Source organism: Anguilla anguilla, chromosome 5, assembly GCF_013347855.1.
Source record: "Anguilla anguilla isolate fAngAng1 chromosome 5, fAngAng1.pri, whole genome shotgun sequence".
NCBI classification, from domain to species: domain Eukaryota; kingdom Metazoa; phylum Chordata; class Actinopteri; order Anguilliformes; family Anguillidae; genus Anguilla; species Anguilla anguilla.
The window spans coordinates 39,929,209-39,942,439 of record NC_049205.1 but is presented as its reverse complement, the minus strand read 5'-3'; the positions used below and the strand labels follow the sequence as shown (position 1 = coordinate 39,942,439).

At 45.6% G+C, this 13,231-nt stretch overlaps 1 protein-coding gene across 3 annotated transcripts in view; it reads left to right on the top strand.

Annotated features, from left to right (window-relative positions):
• Positions 1-11,868, top strand: part of LOC118228436 (transcription initiation factor TFIID subunit 4-like) — a 76,379-nt gene extending 64,511 nt beyond the window's left edge. For all 3 annotated transcript variants that reach the window (XM_035419961.1, XM_035419960.1, XM_035419959.1), the window contains one exon: positions 11,599-11,868. In XM_035419961.1, the coding sequence (XP_035275852.1) occupies positions 11,599-11,772 (174 nt within the window). In that variant the 3' untranslated portion in view covers positions 11,773-11,868. The remainder of the gene's footprint in view (positions 1-11,598) is intronic.
• The last annotated feature ends 1,363 nt before the right edge of the window (positions 11,869-13,231 follow it).

The window sequence follows — 13,231 nt, the reverse complement described above, 5'->3', positions numbered from 1 at the left end:
ATTTCTTTTCTCTCCGTTCGCCGCATTCCATTTGATCAATTTTAACAAGTTAGCGGTGGCTCCTAATGGAAAAAGGCCGACCCCAGTCTTCAAGCCGTTCCCTTTTTTTTTGAAATACCCTTTGTTATATTTTCTCTGAATATTTCAGTCTAAATAAATGAAAAACGGTTGCGGCTTTCTCACAGAAGAGGCAGGTAATCTTTTGACATCGGCCCGTAACCTCGGTCTTAACCCAGATATAGGCTCCAGCCTGCAGTTTTGGTTCGTAATTGAGTACTATGAAATTTGCAGACCATGAGATCCGCTTGCTAGTATATATATCAGCAGTTTTTATGTAAGATAGTGTTTTTTTTTTTTATCCTTTTCATGTTTAGAGCAATCCCGGGAAGATAAAATTGTGTTTGATGGCCCATGTGCTTGATGGTTTCAGTATCTTGCTGCTTCTAGCTTCATTTTCCTGAGGTCTGCTAATTGTGCGTAGCATTCAATTAGCCCTGATTTTCAGTAAACATAATCACCCCATCTATTTGACAAGGTACACAGTTCATTTGGTCCTTTGTGCGTTTGCTAATTTGCCAATTAAGATGTAGTAGCAATCATTTCTTGTGTAGCATAAATAACTTGGTTTTCTGAGGAGCAGTATCATTTGCTTCCCTTTCAATTTAGTTCATAGGCTGTGATGGGAATTGGACACCCTGAGATAATTAGTAAGCACAATTATCTCCTTAATATTTTTTTCTGCAAATAATTTTCAAATTAACATAGAAGATATGACATATAGCCGTGGTTATAAAGATCCTGTGCTTACAGTGCATTTGTTATACATGTACATATTTTAAAACATAATGGCTGTGTGATTATGCTTGCATTACATTTCGCTGGAACAGATTTTTAAGCAGCCGTAATGAATGTAAAAAGTTCTATAAACGTACCAAGGACCAAATAATTCTTTCTTTTTAGCGCTCCTTACCCTTTTTCCTCTCAAAGACCCAAGACTACCCAATCACATTCCTGCTCTTCGCCACAACCTCCACTATCAATCTGGGAGAGCACAGACACGTGGAATAAGCAAAATGGAGGACGCCCGGTCGAGCAGCGGGGGTTGCTGGTGCGCAATGAGGTTCTGTCATCCCAGCAGGCCAAAAGCCCATCCCTGGGCAGCACTAGTGCCAATTGTGAATTGCCCTGTAGGGTTGCCAGTTGCAGTCGGTACTGGCACGGTCTGGAATCGATACCAGACCACGGGGGCCTATCCACGAACTAGAACAGAACCTTAACGTAATGAGCCATCCAGCAGGCCAAATAGTTTTAATGAATAGCGCTCGCAATTTTCATGTCATGAAGCAGCCGCAAGTCTGGCAGAGGCGTGTGCATTAGTTCTCAGTCAAGAACAATAGGGCTCTGTTGCGGTCGGAGCGAATCAAAAAAACAAGTTTGTGAGTGAACGCTTCGTGCTTTCCGGCAACTTCTTTTAACAGTCGGGAGGGAGTGAAATACGAGCCTAAATTACTACCTGTAGCAACCTTTTTAAAATGCATTTTTTCCGTGCGTCCATAATTGACATTTATGCGTAGGTGCAGAGCAAGACATTTTTCTGGTGATAAGAGCACACAAGGAATGTAAGTTGAGTTTGCGTATTCTTGATAACCCCAAAGTTACACTTACTTGTTAGAACTCAACGGTAATTAAGGACCCTGGATACATAGGGTGCCATTCATTGTCTTACTGATAAGAGAATTTCGTGAAAGAAAATTTCAAAATGATGTAAAATTAAGGCACTGCTTAATATTATTAGAATATGAAATCCCCAGATTTACAAGAGCAGTTTGTATGAGTCAGTACCTTTATTTTACTGTTTCCCAATGTCAGATGAGTTGTACACCAGGGTGTTTTATAGACGTGACTCCGGTTGAAAGACCACGTGCGAGCACGTGTGTTTACACACACACAGAGCCATTCTTTAGCTTGTAGCGCTAATGGGAAAGGCTTTGCCGCGAACGGACCACCTGTGCTGAGATCCTTTGTTGCCTTACAGCTCACCTGGGTGGTCTCCAGTCCGGGCTTTAACCTGTCTTAAGGAACGCATACGGTCCTTATTACCTGGTCATTATGCTAGCGCTCCTCGCCAATGAAGTGCTGGGCTTGGAGACGCCAGTGCGTCTGGCCTACGCACCTAAGAGAGGAGTACGGCTTCAGCTCTTCCGCGTCTAACTCGATGCCTGAACTCGGCATTTTCTCACCATGCGGTGGAGCTGTTTGGATACCAGGCAGCCCCGTACGGAAGTTTCCGGAATGCGCCAATGGGCACGCCCGCAGCTGCCAGCCAACGGTGCAGGAAGCCTGTTTCCTTAACAAGATGTGCAATTAACATTGCAGAGAAGGTTGTTGATTTAAATTGAGTCAATATGTAGATAAGGTTTTTGTACATACCATACAGAGCTGGTTACACAAGGCTGAGTCTTTTGTTTCCTGAAGTCTATAGAGATAATGACGAACCCAAATAGAACTTTTTTGAAAACGCTTTATGTGAAGTGGCAGAGACATTGAACGTTAGGGCTGTTGGACACCCCCTGTTTCTAAGGAGAAATGGGGAAACCAATGTGGACAGTGACATCCGCTATTGACCTTTCACCCCTTCTTTTGCAGTTTATTTGGTGTAAGGATCAATGATTTCTTCACTGGGTCTACATAGTGAGTAACAGCCTGTAGAAGGTACATTCATGTTGTGTTGTCCTTGCTAATCTAATGCTACACCCTCGTACAATGAACAAAATGTACTGTGATATATATGTTGGTAAAGAGCAAGGCTGGCACATGTTTTCAACATCACACCACATAAAAAAAAAAATATATATGAAGTGGTGTGAGTTTCATTAAAAATGGACAATTATCCTTAAGTTTACATTGCAAATTCTGTTTCATACTGTTGCAATGTGGAATTTTTAAATGTTCATTGGATGAAAAACAATACAATATAATTGCCAGGCATATTAACCACGTGCCGCCGTGTGAATTCATAGTGGTATACCTAAAAATAAGGTTGGCTGTACCGCCCTTTCCTAGTGTAGAGTGAGGTATTTACAATAGGAGAACCTATTAGAAATAACCAAGCGTTCTTTATCTATGTAAGATCAAAGAAAGCGGTTTCTTTGTTTAATTCAAAAGCTATCAGAATATTTCCATGTCTACGACAAAGGTCTGTGTATAGCCTAATTTAGGACCTCGCCAGTGTATTGTCTGTCTGGCAGAGTTGTTACTGTTTTCCAGGGGCTTAAATCTTCCTAAAACTTCTGCATCTCCTTTTTGACTGTAAGTCTTTTGCTTTTTAAATCATAAGGTTTTGCCAGGGATTTGGCAGTTTTCACACTTCAGGTTTAGGGATGACAGTTTCATGCTTTTAGTTTTTACAGATTCTCCCATGATCCCTTCTTGAAGCCTTAATGTATCTGCAGTACTGTGCAGCCTCAGTCAGTGTGCATTTTCTATAGAACATCTTATTAAACATAAGCACCATTCCCTCTGCACAAAAGAGGAAAATCTCTGGCAATACAGGCTTCTGATGTGAGCCTTCTCTTCCATTCTTAAATCCATTGGAAAACTGCAGCTTTGAGTTTATCTGGTGGGGATTCGCAACAAAACAAACTGCAGTCGGGCTGAGAGAACAGCTTTAACCCCTGATAATCTCTAGACATTACAGTTTTGGGATTAGTTCTCTGCAATCTGATTTCTTTTTTAGCTGGAATCGTGCTGTAGGTCGATTGTTGAGCTGTCTTGAATCGCTGCCTCCACCTACATGAGGTCATGATATAGCAGAAGCAGAAGTTACTTACACCATTGCCTTATTAGCTAAACACTTCCTGAAATTTGGCCTTATACCAAAGTGTCAGACTAGTCAGGCTCATAGTATTGTGCATTCAAGGGCTTGACAAGTGAGGGGGAAAATATCTAAATGTTAAAATGCTAAAATGTGGCTATTGGGCGTTTATGCTAAAACTGTGGCTGTTATGCTAAATATTGTAATATTAATGTGTAACAGTCATTCCCCCACACCCAGTCAGTCAGCAGACACTGCAGCACCATTTAAGTGACGGTTACTAAATCAACAAGTCCTCATTAGTGGATACTTCTAAAGATAGCGACTCTGATTTGAGAATCATTGCACTTATTACATAATTATTATTCCATCACGTCAGTTGGTTCATTTTATTTTTGAAACTGTTGGAATATTTAGTGCTCCAAAGTTCTATACGGTTCCAGGCCTGTTATTCAGCTTACAATCAGATATAACATACATACGTAAAAGATTTTCAGTTCTTTAGTTCTGTGGTGTTGTTGGGATCTTTCAAAGCTGAATGTGCATTATAACGAGGATGAACTATTAGAGCTTAATGAATATAACTTCACCTACTGTAAGTCATTTCCATCCATAGTAATTTTTCACATATTCACTTTTATATCATTATGCATGAATTAACTGGTGCCATGAGTGTATGTGTGTATTAATTTATCAAATAAAATGAAATCAAATCATACTATTGGGAAATAAAGCTTTATTGTGGCATTATGTAGATTGGTGGTAGGGCCATAGTTCACTGAACTGTACATAGTCGAGCCTGACCAAAATGGGATTTTTCAGACTGATACGATACTGATTCTAGAGGGGATAAAATTCACTGATTACCGATACAGTGTATTTTTCACCTGGAAGAAATTAAAGCACATTTTTCAGTGTGGATTGCGCACCGATTTTGCACTGATACGATTTTACACTGATAAGGTACTGGGATGGCTGCTTTCTTAAGCAAATAACTTTTATTAAATAATATTTTGTCGTTAACATAGTGTCAACCAGTTTTACATTGTGACCTGAGTACACCTGAGAGTGTTGAACATCAGTCTGTTACTCACTATTTATATTGCCTGTCAGATAGTGACACATGATTAAACAAATAGCATATAGCTCCTCTGCATTTGCACTCACACTACTTATATTTTTACATAGCATTTACATTGGATCCATTTATACAGCTGGATATATACTGAAGCAATGCAAGTTAAGTACCTTGCTCAAGGGTACAACAACAGTGTTGTACCCAGGAATTGAACCTGTGACCTATAGGTTACAAGACCAGGTTCTTACCCGTTATGCTGCACTCCCGCCCATTTATCGGTTGGGCTCTAATACATGGCAGGATTAATTCCAATCACTTTGGGCCCGTGTAGTTGACAACCGTTTAAATTGGTACAAGGCAACTTTGTCTTTATTCAGAAAATCTGTATTTGAAGGAGACTTAGGAACACGCCACCTTATGAGCTGCTTGTACAATAGACTAGGTCTACTGTGGGCTAGCTCAATATCATACTTCCTCTCATAGAGAAAGGTCTCTTAGCACATATTGTGTTTCAGGGTGGTAAATTTATGACTGATTTGTGTTGAGAAAATGCCCTGGATGCCGTTCACGCTGTTTGGGCGGGTGACCCTAAAACCGTCCTCTAAGGAGGCACCGGAGCGGCCCTCCCAAACAGAGCTCGAGGGTCAGCTTTCATCTCCTCCGTAACCCGTGGATTTGGAAACTCAAGGCGACGGAGCTGCAGCCTTGTCGGTAGTCTGCTAATTAGAAAACTCCTGACCTAAAGCGAGATGTTTTAATTATGTGTTGTGTCGACCGGTTTTCTGATTTAGCCTGTGCCTGATATTCATTTAAAGCGCACCCGTGGTGTGGTACTTCACTACCGGTCAACGGCAGACTGACGGGAGTGTCGTTCTCATTGCGTTTTCAGTGGACGATTTCGCCTGATGGTGCGGTCGTCGTGTCGCTAGGTCTGTTTTTTAATGCGGTCGTCGGTGTAAATGGCGGACGTCGCGGGAAGGAGAGTCGGTGCGCTTGCCGGTTCGGAAGCCGCCAGGATGCTTCGGCGCCGGAAGGCCTGAGATTGCCGCGTTTCTTGGGAGGCGTTCTGAGCGAAGGCAGCGAAGGGGTTAATCAGAAATTGAGCGGGGACGCCGAGGGGCAGCGGCGCTGCAGAACATAGCAGCGTTCGTGCGAAGGCAAGTCATTTCCCGAAACACTGCAGACACATGGCCTCCGGCAGTCTAAAACCTTTGGAGACCAAAATGGCTTGCAGGAGTTAGAAGTAATAAGGTGGTTTTTTTTTTTTTTTTTTGCCTTCTTTCTTCTTGACTGAAATTCTGCACGGTTGCTCTGCTTCGCCCCAGCACGGCGTCGCCGTTTTTATGTTTTATACGGGCATTAAGACGCTCCGCGATTGGCCGTTTTTAAGATTTGTTGTTCTATAGCTCAGGATTGGATTGAAGTTGTTTGTTTTGCGTATAATTTGTTCATTTTTCACCAGGTCAGGAGGGCATGGCTCACTCCTTCTTTTCTCCGGTTTTTCCCCCTGCTTCTTATTCCCGAGAGGTTTTTCGCAATGCCCAGGTGGAGAATAAAGCTATTTATTATTATTATTCTGGACTTTATTTTCTCTGCCTAGAATGAGATGTAGCAGAACAAGACAAATGAGCTTGGCCTTCAGAAAAGAGAGGGTTTAGGTTAGCCAGGTGTAACACATAGCAGCCTTCATATCCAATCTAACTGGGCCCCAGTAGGAGGGATGGGAGAATTGTGTAGAAGTTGTTTTCGAATCTCAAAGCTAGTTGCCCTCTGTACACAGTACATAACCTGCCAGGGTAACAGAGCTTTGCTTCGTTCTCCAAATCCTGTGGTGTTCTCTAGACAACTGGCCACTTTTTTCATCCGCTCTCCTAATTGTGTCCAACTAGGGCTTTGCCCTACGATGTATATGCATACATCTGTGAATTATTATTTGAAATTCTTTATACGTTTATTGGAGCTTAACAGACTCCACATCAAATGAGCGTCTCAGGCAATGTCGAAAGGCCAGGGGCAATTCCACAGACATCTGTTAACTCTTTCAAAATGTCCTCATCCCCCGTCCCTCTCTCCTGTCAGTCTCTCTTTCTGCTTCTCCATTGATCTCTTCTCCCTCTCTCTCTCTCTCTCTCTCTCTCTCTCTTTTTCCTCTCTCTGTGCAAACGATCTGTTGTTGATTATAATGTGAAGAACACTATAAAGGGTTATAAAATGGAGACTTTCGCGTGGAGTGAAGGTTGGAGAGTCGGGTCGTCACCTTCCCTTCGCCGGTCTCCGCGGCGCAGGGCGGGAGGAAGACGTCGGCCGGAGCCGTTCGGAGCGAGACGCGCCCTGTAGGTGAACATGTGGTATAGCTTTGTTTCCTGGCGCTTGCTCAGTCAGTCAGTCAGGCTGGTCAGTCGGGGGCGATGGCGAGGGTTTTCCCAACTTCACAGAGGGCCGCAGCTTGCTCGCTGGCAGGGGCGGAGTAGCCCCTTCATGCCGTCGCTCGACGGCTCTGCCCCGAAAGCGTCGCATATCAAACGTAATGCTAATCCTTACGTATCCACGGTTCTGGGGGTGACATAACACGTTAACTGTCAACGACGGCAGAAAACGGCAAAGCGAGTCGTACATTGAAATGCGGGGCGAAGAAGAGAGAGAACAGCCGTTTCCTCGCGCTCTCGTCAGCGGAGAGGTGTTTTGCGACGACTCTGACCCTTTTTAACGCCGTCCGGTCGTCCGGGCCTACGCCGCGTTTAGCATCGCCATTCAAAACCGCTACGCCGTTCTTTCCGGTACGTTCTTCAAGCGCATACTTTACACATGCAAACCGTTCTGGGTGCAGTGCCAAAATTTGTTTTGGCACTGCACCCATGTCCTGTGGTAGCGTTATTTGGCTGGAACAACAGAGAAGGTGATATACAAATCTTTTTTATGACATTGGCCTGCATTCAATCGATTCCTGTCCATAGCTTTGACTCAGTCAAATTCCAGCGTCGGGTGTTTTCTTACACAAACGCTGTTTGAAGGGTTCAGCCCTCTTTATCATCAAATCATTCGCCAAGCAAATACGTTTTTTTGGTTTCATATAAAAATACGTGTATTCATATATTCTGACTTGCAGCTTTCGTTTGGTTGTAAATCAAAAGTTATGGACAAATTTTGATTGAATACGGGCCAAATCCCTATCCGCCCATATTTTTTATTCAGGCACCAGAGCGTGGAGATGCTTTGTTTTCTGTGATTCCATTTCCAGTCATTGTCCTGTCTCTTTTTTATCCACCACTTGTGTCAATGGATGCGCTTAAACAAACCCTCTATTTGATTCTCAGTTGGCTACAAAACTCAAATCTGATGCACACGTGGTTTCTAAGTTAATCATAGAGGAGGGTGTCCTCTGTGGTATTGAACAAATGGCATAAGATTGAAGGCCATCTATTTAGTGATCTAAAGAGGGCCTTGGTGTAATGGGAAATGTAGTGAATTAGTGTGTGTGTGTGTCTGTGTGTGTGAATACGAGAAAGAGTAAGAGATGACTGAAGAGAGGGGGTAGCATGAAACGTAAGGCACAGACACGTGGTTGAATTGCATCCCTGGCTATGGCTATGGTGCACAGGCTGTTCTGGCAGAGCTGCATGGAGCCGGCCTGCTGACAGCCTCCTGCTGCCTCCTCCTTACCGGCAGGGTGTGCTGAGGCAGCAGGAGAGAGGTCTGCTGGGTGAACCCCCCCCCCCCCTCCCAAATTTTCCTGCCAGACCAGGCGATTAACCCTTAGCCCTGAGGTGAGGCCTAAGCTAAAGCTAATATTTACTGTAGTGCCATCATCTGATCTTATTCCTGTTTCAGGGTTCCGATCAGCACGAATGAAAGAAAAACAAGAAAGTGTGTAAACGTATTCGACAAACTGCACATCTCACTGCCATGAGTAAGTGAGAGAGGGAGACCCAACTCAGCTTGCCCAATACACCAATCATCTGCTTCTGGTGTCCTGTCCTCCCCTTCGATCCTAATGATTTTGGAGGTGCTAGACTTGGCATCATTGAAATGCTAGTGATGTGTGCTAGCATTACAGTTTGGCCTCTGAGGGTTACAGTGTACTGGGATGTAACCAGTCTGCAGAAGCCTGCTCCCCAATGTCCTCCGTCCGTTCCCTAGAGGTGATCGATAGCTCCCCGCTTTGAAAGGTGTTAAAGTTTTAATTTTTAAATTTTAAAGTTTCATGTAAAGAAGCAGTTTGAGAGTCATCTGGCTATTTTCTACCAGCTCACCTTTATGCTAGTTAATAAGCTGCAATTGTGATATCGTTTGAAGCCAAGTTAGCCTGGGAGGCTTAAAGAAAATGCTGCTGGGTCAGAAAAATGTAGCTTCTGTTCAGAAGCATGAGTCATGACTGCCTTTTTACTGGCACCTCAAGACTTTATTTGACTAGAAATTTAAATGTATTGGGCCTTACCTTTTTTAAATTTTTTTACCTATGCTTACCAAGGTATTTTGTGGTTTCACAACCAGTTCCAGGTTAAGGAAGTGCTCTGTAGGTCCCAGAATGCAGTGTGCCTTCTCTCTGCAGATCTGGGCAATGCATACTTGCGTATAATTTTGTTGTCAATCATACTTTAGGAAATGTTCTAGATCACTTAATCCCATAAATAGAGATTCCGGAAGCTTGTTGTTGCAGTCTGTTCATTGTCCACGAAGGTGGTTTGTATTTACGTGCAATTTGTGTGTACTACCTTTGTAATGACTTCTGGGAACCGGAGCCGTATCAGGTAACACCATGTTCCTGTTGCCCTGCGTGTAACCGTAGCAACGCAACAGTGTTCCTGTAACTGTGCCATGTGGGCCTTCCTGCAGCAGTTTGCTACTGCAGGCAGGCTAATGAGTTTCTCAGTTTTTTTACTGCACATGCACATTCTGTTCCTCTCATGTCAGCCTCTGGGCTCGTGCGGTGATCGGGGGGGGGGGGGGGCGGATGGTTTTCCGCGCGTAACTGGAAGGTCGCGGCTTTTCAGGCTCCCCCCCTCTTCTGTTCGAACGTTCTCGGCTCGCAGACCGAGCGCGGGGTCCCCAAGTTTGTTCGGGAATCGCGGTATCGGCGGTGTCGTGATCAGAAGAACGCTACCCCCCCCCCCCCCCCAACCCCCGCAACCGCACTCGTTCTGTTGCACGCTCGGCTGCTCCCCCAACCCGCCCTTGGCAGCCGGGCGGACCTGTTCCGCCAGCGCCCCGTGGGCGCTCGCCGCGGGCCAGGGAGCGGAGCTACGCCCGGGGGCGCCTGGCGCGCCCCTGTCTGAAGGCGTGCCGGGCCACGGGCAAGCCAGAGCCCAATCTCTGAGGGGAGGATCAGCGTTCTCTCACGCACTCTGGCTCCACAGGAAAACAAAGCTGCAAACCCCCCCCCCCCTCTGGCTCTACAGGAAAACAAAGCTGCAAACCCCCCCCCCCTCAAAACCACACGTTTGTTAGGCGTCCGCTCGTAAAAGGCAGGACGGACACCGGAACACTGACGGGTGAACTGGTCCCCCTGGAACTTTCGGCAGGGCGGTAAGCCGGCAGTGTCCTTACGGGCCCTTCCGCTTCGTCGTTCGCGCGATCTGAACGGAAGCCAAGCTAACCGACGTCAGAAGCCCTCATAAATTAACGGGTGCCCTGAGAGCCGTCTTTTCGTTTGACACGGTTGTGCAACTCGCTTCTGGGTCTGCGTAGTGTAGATGCACACAACTGAAGGGCAGGTTTTGGGTTATCGGCAAACCGAGGTCATCGTGATCCCTCTGAAGGAGCTCGCCCTTTCTCCTTGTATTTGAATCTCTTACCCACAATCCCTTGGGCAGCTGGGGACCGTTTGCAGTGCCATGTGTCCAACGTGCCGCTGGCACACAGGTGGGCGATGTCCGTCATACGGGAGAGATTGGGTTGATTGGCCCTCTCCGGCGCCACGGCGCCCAGGCGGCGCGTGATTGGCAGTAATTGGCATCGCGGCGGCAGGCCCGTCCCGCCCACGGTTAGGACGTGTCTGGCTGGCGCAGTGACAGAGTTGCTCTTGATGAGACCTCACTCATCCCTTAACTGTATGGATTCCACGGAAACCTTCCCAACCTGTTTCCACGGAAACTTTCCCAGTGGTAGCGGAAACGGACTGCCTGGCAACTTTCAGATCCGACTTTTCAGACGTCTGCAGCGATCTTTAGTATCGCCATTCTGTCGTCACGAACATGCCGTGACGTGAAAAGAACCCCGGCGGCCATTTTACATCCTCTTTCCTCACAAATGTTTGTGATTAACGTCTCTCTCCAGTGCTTTATGTTTACAGATGACAATCTGCGTAATTACAGTGATGGTGCTTAGTGGGGTTCATAATGACCATACCCCGGCTTGTTATATTTTCCTGCTTCCAGTCAGCACTTTACAGATCTGTTAGCCAAAGTTCTTTGGTTTCGAAGAAAATCGTTCTGTAATTTCCTCAAAACTGGTATACGTCTTCCTAATGTTCTCACATAGAGCTTGGTCCAAACAAATGTCCAAAAGCAGAACGAGTGTCAGCTCATATCGAAATCAAACGGCTCTCGTTGTTCTGAATTTCCAGACCCGTTCTGGTGAGAGCGCGCTCTGACTCTGCTTACGCCAGAGGAGGGGAATGTGTGGTAAAGTGCGATATCAGAACCGTTTTGTTGCCCTGTGAAAATAGCCGTCCCTTCTCTCTCTGTCTCCCCCCCCCCCCCCCCCTCAGGTTTCGGGGACCTCCGTGGGCTCGCCGGCGGGCTCCGGGGCCCCCTCCACCTCCTCGCGCCAGTACTCCCGGCACCGCATCACGCGCGTCAACCTCAGGGACTTCATCTTCTACATGGAGCAGGAGAGAGAGACGGCCCGCTCGCTCCTGCTCTACCGGGCCCTGCTCAAGTAGCGGCCCCCGGCCCCCGGCCCCGGCACTCTGCTCTTACGGCCTCTCTTCCCAGCACTTCACCCTTTCCCCCCTCCCCTCTCTCATTTCATCTCCTCTCTCTCCCTCCCCCCTCCCCTCTCTCATTTCATCTCCTCTCTCTCCTTTCCTCCCTCTCTCTTATCTTTCTCTGTCCTCCTCATTCTCCCTCTATCTGCACCTCCATTGATCTCCCTTCTGTCTTTCTCTTTTTCCCCTCCTCTCCCTTCCTCTTCATCTCTTTCCATATCTCCTCCTCACCTCACCCTCTCTCCCTGTCTCTCTCATTTCATCTCCTCTCTCTCCCTCTCATCCTCGCCATCCTCCTCTCCCTGCCTCTTCATCTCTTTCCGTATCTCCCCCTCACTCTCTCTCCCTGTCTTTCTCTCTAACCCCCCCCCCCCCCCGCTCTCCATCTCACCCCCCCTTTCTCTCCTGCAACGTGCCTTCAGTCGAGCCCCATTGCTTCGGCTCAGCGTCTCTGTCGTGACCTTAAAATCACTTTTTTTAAAAAGAGAAAAGAAAAAAAACGATTGTGTCTCTCTCCATTGTTTTATCTCCAGAATAAAACGCATTCTGTGTAACTATATGTTCGGGATGTCAAAGAAGGCCATGTAAAGTGTGGGTTTGAGACTGGGAAGGACTTCATGAAGGAACCGTGTGTGTAAGTGTTGGTGTCCAAGACAGAACTTACACACATAGGTTGGGTCTCCCATTACATTTCACGCCACCTTAATCGGTGGTTTTTACTGAATGGAAATTCTCAAAGTGAAGGATAACTTACTGCATAGTTGTTTAAAGTAAGATTTCATGCTGTGATACAAGTTTTAGTAATGGGGATGTGATGGGCTCAGTTTCGGAGTTAAAAGTATTAAAAATGAATGAACTCTGTTAATTTCTCAGCATTTTCGTATCTGCATTGTTTAATAATAAATTACTCAGCATTACATGACACAGACACTGAGTGCAGTTAAATGTAAATAGTTAAAAAAATGGTTTTGAACAGCATGTAAAATATTTTTTAACAGCCTATTGGATAATTTAGCAAGAGTAATCTTTGAAAACCATTTGTGAATGTCAAACTGTCGTTCTGTAAAATCAGTAAACGTTGAATTTCTTCATGGTCAGGAGACACTTTGATTTAAATGTAAACTTTGTGTTAATATGGCATATTTCTTCTGATACTATTGAATGTGTCCAAGAGCTGTCTGAAAACAGTCAAATATACCCTTCTAAGTTGGGTGTGGCAATCGAGTACACTTTCTCCTCGTCGTGGTAAAAGCTCTTCAAAATAGGTTACTGTATGAGGATAACAAAGATATGCTCAATATTTTCTCATTTAATTACAATATTTTACCACGTTGTATATTGTGATTGCTCCATTAAGCGTCCAATTCAGGGAATAGGCAAACATCCTCAGCCGTGTCCCTGAATCGCCATGAAG